We start from the raw sequence: 6,984 nt of genomic DNA, 5'->3' as shown, positions 1-6,984 counted from the left end.
TCACCTGGACTCCTCGTGCTGTTTGTCGTGCTGATGATGATCCGGGTCTCGCTGCACTTTTGGCGCGTTTTTCTGAATCCCGCGGGTCCTGCGCTTCCGCTCTGCCTTTTCTTTCTTTGTTGTTAAAAACGTTTCGCTGCTGTGAGAAGAACTTCCTCTGACATAAAACTGCGTTTGAAGTGACATCAAGAGTCACTTTAGTGAAACTGTCCGGTGCCACGTCATCAGGTGACAGGTCCCTTACCTGTCAGGCAGGTGAGCGCCATTTTTAAAAGAACCCAGCATACATCTGTGCTCACGTGACCACGCCCACCTGGCGGGAATCACCATGACAACTATCTCCCCCATATCTGTCTATCCAGACCTACGAGCATCAGGATCCGCAGCGGATCCGCTGCGTATTTGTTCCGTATTCTCTTTCTGACTGTTGTAACTCTAACCCTTGGATGAGCTGCTGTTACAGAGACAATCTGCGGTTAAATCATCTTAGATCCGCACTGTGAACGCACTTTTAACACAACACTTTGTTTTTGACACATTGATTTGTTCTATCAATGCGCGGATCCGCGGCTAAACCGGTTCAGATTCGCTGCGCGGACGCGTCACTGACTCATGAGCCGTTATCAGAACCTGAGAGAAAGAAACAACATCCACCTGTTGTCCGCGGATTTCACTGTAAGTAATAGTTTAAAAGTGAATAGTATGAGTCATGATGGATGTACATAAGGTTCACGTTATATTGTGGTGTGTTTACATGTGTGACTGTGTGTGTTTTATCAGTTTGGACGAGTGCAGTAGGAAAGTTCTCGACAGGAGCAGCTGACGTGATGAAGATGATGTGAGGTCAGGAGTCTGGATAACTTCATCTCTTGAGCTAGATGCCAGTCTAAATACTATTTTATATAACGCTACTTATATTCTTGTATATTTTTACGTAATTACGAGATCCTATCTCGTAATTACGAGATCCTATCTCGTAATTATGAGATAATCCCCCCTCCCCCCTCCAGATTTTTTTTTTTTCACTGACTACAATGCTCTTTCATAGGTATTTTTTATTTATTTATTTATTTTTACCAGTAAAGGTCAATTAGTGTGTAGTTGTTTTTTAAAACGTTGTTATATTTTTATTTTCTTTTAATTATTATTTGTACTTTGAAAATATATAGTATTTTCAGTATTATTCTCCTTCTACAACAATAAAAAAAAAAGTAAAATAAAAATAATAAATGCGTTTTTATTAAGCAGAAAGTTGTAAATTGAGGATTTCCGGTAGCGCCTCTTTAACCTGGAAATGTAGTCCTTTGCTTTTGTAGTCCTTAAACCACAGATTCAACATAAACACAAGGAAAATTACTCAAGTTATTCATAAAAAAAAAGTCTTAAAATGTAGCTATATATATATATATATATATATATATATATATATATATATATATTTTTTTTTTTTTTTTTACCAGTAAAGGTCAATAAGTGTGCAGTTGTTGTTTTTTGTGTGTGTGTGTGTTTTTTTTTTAAAATTATTATTAAATTATATTGTACTATGAAAATATATAGTATTTTCAGTATTATTCTCCTTCTACAACAATTAAAAAAAAGTAAAATAAAAATAATATATACGTTTTTATTAAGCAGGAAGTTGTAAATTGGGATTTCCGGTGGCGCCGCTTTAACTCAGAAATGTAGTCCTTTGCTTTTGTAGTCCTTAAACACACCGCTGCGACATAAACACAAGGAAAATTACTCAAGTTATTTATAAACGAAACAAAACAAAAAAAACATATAGAGTTTGGATGAGACTTGCTCATTATGTCTTATAATGTAGGTTTTTTTTAAATGTATTTATTTTTACCAATGTTATTTTTTATTTTCTTTTAATTATTATTTGTATTTTGAAAATGCATAGTATTTTTAGTATTTTTTTTCCTTTACCACAATGAAAAAAAGTAAAATAAAAATAATAAATGCATTTTTATTAAGCAGAAAGTTGTAAATTGAGGATTTCCGGTGGCGCCTCTTTAACCCGGAAATGTAGTCCTTTGGTGAGTATTTTGTAGTCCTCAGAACGCCGCTGTGTGCACACGGACCTCGCGGAGCTTCATTCAGACGCAGCGATGGGACCGACAGGTGCGTAAATCTGCGCTCTTTCCGCAAACTCTGCGCTTCAAAACGTCAATCTGCGCTGATATTTGCACATCCGCTGAGTGTTTCTGCGTCTTTTTTTGACACGGCTTCAGTGTAAAAAGAGAGACAGAGGTTAGCGCTAGCGTTAGCTTAGCCGGAGAGCAGGGAACAGAAAAAATGTGCGAGAAAAAAAAAAACTATGTAAGATTTAAAAATAATAATAATAATAATCCCATATTACTCAGCGTTTGCGTCGTGTCCCGGATCTGCGCGGGTTCGAACTGTTTTGGTTTTGTGGAAATGATTTGATTTAGAGTCAAACTTTGCTTCATCATTGAGCTAAAAACAACAACAACACAACAACAACACAACAACACAACAACAACACAACAACAACACAACAACAACAACACAACAACAACAACACAACAACACTGTGCAACGAGACGGACCGGAATACTGTTTAAACGAGGACCTTGACCGGGACCTGGACCGGGACCAGGACCGGGATCAGGACCAGGATTTGGACCAGGATTAGGACTTGGACCAGGACTAGCACCAGGGCTAGGACTTGGATCAGGACCTGGAACTAGGATTTGGATTAGGACCAGTACCAGGACCAGGATTTGGATTAGGACTTGGACCAGGATTAGGACTTGAACTAGGACTTGAACTAGGACCAGGACCAGGACCAGGTCTAGAACTAGAACTAGAACTAGAACTAGGACTAGGACTAGGACTAGGACTAGGACCGGGACCGGGACCAGGACCAGGACTCGGACCAGGACCAAGACTAGGACCAGGACTCGGACCGTCCTGCAGAGCCCACAGAACAGAGTTCAGTTTGATTTTTTTTTGCACATTTTATAAACAAAACAGTTTCCAAAGTGTAAAACATTGAACTCTTCAAAAGTTAACAGGATCATCAAACAAAACCAACTCATAAAATTAATAATAATAAAATAAAACAAATCAAGGCACTACTGAAAAAAAAAAAAAAAGATAAAATTATAATAAATAAATAAAAAACAACAGAGGAGCAACAAATCTTTAAAAACAAAATGATAAAATCTTGAGCAACAGAAACCCCCGTAATGAATAAACGCTAGTTGGAAATGTTTAAAGTCACACCGTGGAACATTCCAGAGCGATCACATCTCCATGGAGACGAGCAGGTGACGGCTCCACTAGAAAAGTTGTGTAGTGCAGCTTTAACTAAAATGGAATCACAGCGATGGACACAATAAACCTAAAAATAAGAATAAATGTAAACTTTCTGGAAAAATAAAGTTCACAAAAAATATATATATACAAATAAAAATAAATAAAAGAATAAATAAAATAAAAATAATAAATACAAATGTAATAAAAATAATAACAATTTAAATTTTGACTAAAAATAAAAATAAAATAATAATTTGAGCTAATGAAAGAGTTTGAAGAAGCAATTTCTGAATGTTTAAACACAGAAAATATTTTTTGTTCTTTTTGGAGGTGAAGATTGTGACTTTTTACTTTTTTTATTTTTTTGGAGATGAAAACTATGACTTTTATATTTTTGTTTTGTTTTGTTTTTTTTGAGGTGAAGTTTGTGATGTTAAAATTTTACTTTTGTTCTTTTGGAGGTGAAGACTGTGACTTCTTAAATTTAAATTTTTGTTCTTTTTTAGGTGAAGATTGTGACTTTTTGCCTTTTTAGTTTTGTTCGTTTGGAGGTGAAAACTATGACTTTTATATTTTAGCTTTTATTCTTTTTTAGGTGAAGATTGTGAGTTTTTATATTTTAGTTTTTATTCTTTTTTAGGTGAAGATTGTGAGTTTTTATATTTTAGTTTTTATTTTTTTTAGGTGAAGATTGTGACTTTTTATATTTTATTTTTTTATTCTTTTTTAGGTTAAGATTGTGAGTTTTTATATTTTAGTTTTTATTCTTTTTTAGGTGAAGATCGTGACTTTAAATTTTAGTTTTTATTCTTTTTTAGGTGAAGATTGTGACTTTTTAAATTTTAGTTTTTGTTCTTTTTTAGGTGAAGATTGTGACTTTTAAATTTTAGTTTTTATTCTTTTTTAGGTGAAGATTGTGAGTTTTTATATTTTAGTTTTTGTTCTTTTTTAGGTGAAGATTGTGACTTTTTATATTTTAGTTTTTGTTCTTTTTTAGGTGAAGATTGTGATGTTTAAATTTTAGTTTTTGTTCTTTTTTAGGTGAAGATTGTGAGTTTTTATATTTTAGTTTTTGTACTTTTTTAGGTGAAGATTGTGACTTTTTATATTTTAGTTTTTGTTCTTTTTTAGGTGAAGATTGTGACTTTTTAAATTTTAGTTTTTGTTCTTTTTTAGGTGAAGATTGTGAGTTTTTATATTTTAGTTTTTGTTCTTTTTTAGGTGAAAATTGTGACTTTTTATATTTTAGTTTTTGTTATTTTTTAGGTGAAGATTGTGACTTTTTATATTTTAGTTTTTGTTCTTTTTTAGGTGAAGATTGTGACTTTTTATATTTTAGTTTTTGTTCTTTTTTAGGTGAAGATTGTGATGTTTAAATTTTAGTTTTTATTCTTTTTTAGGTGAAGATTGTGAGTTTTTATATTTTAGTTTTTGTTCTTTTTTAGGTGAAGATTGTGACTTTTTATATTTTAGTTTTTGTTCTTTTTTAGGTGAAGATTGTGACTTAAAATTTTAGTTTTTGTTCTTTTTTAGGTGAAGATTGTGATTTTTATATTTTAGTTTTTGTTCTTTTTTAGGTGAAGATTGTGACTTTTTTATTTTAGTTTTTGTTCTTTTTTAGGTGAAGATTGTGACTTTTTAAATTTTAGTTTTTGTTCTTTTTTAGGTGAAGATTGTGACTTTTTATATTTTAGTTTTGTTCTTTTTTAGGTGAAGATTGTGACTTTTTATATTTTAGTTTTTGTTTTTTTTAGGTGAAGATTGTGATTTTTATATTTTAGTTTTTGTTCTTTTTTAGGTGAAGATTGTGACTTTTTATATTTTTTTTTTTATTCTTTTTGTGAAGATTGTGATTTTATATTTTAGTTTTTGTCTTTTTTAGGTGAAGATTGTGACTTTTTATATTTTAGTTTTTGTTCTTTTTTAGGTGAAGATTGTGATGTTTAAATTTTAGTTTTTGTTCTTTTTTAGGTGAAGATTGTGACTTTTTATATTTTAGTTTTTGTTCTTTTTTAGGTGAAGATTGTGATGTTTAAATTTTAGTTTTTGTTCTTTTTAAGGTGAAGATTGTGACTTGAGGCTGAAGTTCTCGTTTCTCTCGGTTTAATCGGAACAGTCTGTGCTTCGTGTTTTTGAGGCGTGTTTGTTCAGGGACGTGACCCGGGGCCATTCACTCACATAACAAACTCTGCCCCAGCCCATGAGCAAAACACGCCATACTGTACAACTGTGCACTCTCTTGAATCACAGCCACACACACGTTTACATAACAGTTATTTTATTGTGTTTTATTTTATTTAAAAAATGTTGTGTTTAAATTTAAATCTGTTTTCATATTTTTTTTATCTTGATTTTTGAGCCTGTTGCTGTCGGACGATTTTAAAACTAAAGACGAGGAAATAAAACAAGAAGTACACAAGTGTGAACCGGTATCAGGACCAGTATCAGGACCAGTATCGGATCAGAATCAGACCAGTTTAAGACCAGTATCGGATCTGTTTAAGCCCAGTATTGGACCAGTATCGGACCAGTATCGGACCATTATTGGACCAGATTAAGACCAGTATCGGACCAGTATCAGGACCAGTTTTGGACCAGTATCGGATCAGAGTCAGACCAGTATCAGGCCAGTTGACTGGTATCGGACCGGTGTTGGACCAGTATGAAGACCAGTTTAAGACCAGTATCGGATCTGTTTAAGCCCAGTATTGGACCAGTATCGGACAAGTATCAGGACCAGTATCAGGGCAGTTTAAGATTGGTATTGGACCAGTGTCGGGCCAGTATCGGACCAGTATCGGGCCAATTTAAGGCCAGTATCAGGACTATTATCAGACCAGTTTAAGACCAGTATTTGAACTGTTTAAGGCCAGTATCAGGACCAATATTGGACCAATATTGGACCAGTATCAGGCCAGTTTTAGACTAGTATGGGACCGTTATTGGACCAGTATCGGGACAGTATCGGACCAGTCCAAGACCAGTGTATGGGGCCAGTATCAGAGCAGTGTGGATGTAACAATCTCCAAATCTCTTGGTACAATATTTTCATCATATTTATTGTGATTTTCTGTGGAGACAAAATCCTGAATGCAACTTTTTTTTTTCCTTTTTAAAAACTGTATTTTTTCTTTTTTTAAAACTGTATTTTTTCTTTTTTTAAAACTGTATTTTTTCTTTTTTAAATGCCTTTTCAAAGTCTTTGGTTCAGTCATAATGAACCACGATGTTATTGTGAGACTTCAGACGAGATCATCATATTTCAGTTATTGTTAAGTTTCTGTAGACCAGCATCAGACGCCTTTCATAACCACATTCTCCTCTTCTTCTTCGTTTTCAGGAGAAGTGGACCTCAGCTCTTCGGCGCCGGTGACGTCTCAGAACCGTCTCCGCTGGGACCTGACCCCGGAGCAGATCCTGGAACTGTCCGAGAAGCTCATCTCGGACACGAAGCGCGTGTACGACGCCGTGGGAGCCCTGGACTTGGACGCCGTGTCCTTCAGCAACACACTCAAGGCCCTGGCCGACGTGGAGGTGGAGTACACGGGTCAGTGACACACACACACGTGCACGCGCACACACACACACGTACACACACGCACACACACACACACACACACACGTCACCTTTAACTTTAACTGTTGAAGATTCATCACATCAAACTAAACTAAACTTCTGCTGCTGCCCAACAAAAT

The 6,984-nt window shown here is 34.6% G+C and overlaps 1 protein-coding gene across 1 annotated transcript in view; it reads left to right on the top strand.

The window, feature by feature from the left end:
* Nucleotides 1–2,044: 2,044 nt before the first annotated feature.
* thop1 (thimet oligopeptidase 1) overlaps nucleotides 2,045–6,984 on the top strand; it is a 30,403-nt gene continuing 25,463 nt past the window's right edge. The window contains exons 1-2 of the mRNA XM_055165157.1: nucleotides 2,045–2,127; nucleotides 6,629–6,835. Of these exons, the coding sequence (XP_055021132.1) occupies nucleotides 2,115–2,127; nucleotides 6,629–6,835 (220 nt within the window). The 5' untranslated portion in view covers nucleotides 2,045–2,114. The remainder of the gene's footprint in view (nucleotides 2,128–6,628; nucleotides 6,836–6,984) is intronic.

This window comes from Boleophthalmus pectinirostris, unplaced genomic scaffold, assembly GCF_026225935.1.
Source record: "Boleophthalmus pectinirostris isolate CB_2022bp ecotype Guang Dong unplaced genomic scaffold, ASM2622593v1 HiC_scaffold_7, whole genome shotgun sequence".
Taxonomy (NCBI): Eukaryota; Metazoa; Chordata; class Actinopteri; order Gobiiformes; family Gobiidae; genus Boleophthalmus; species Boleophthalmus pectinirostris.
The sequence above is the reverse complement of the archived record's forward strand: the minus strand, read 5'-3'. Positions and strand labels throughout refer to the sequence as shown.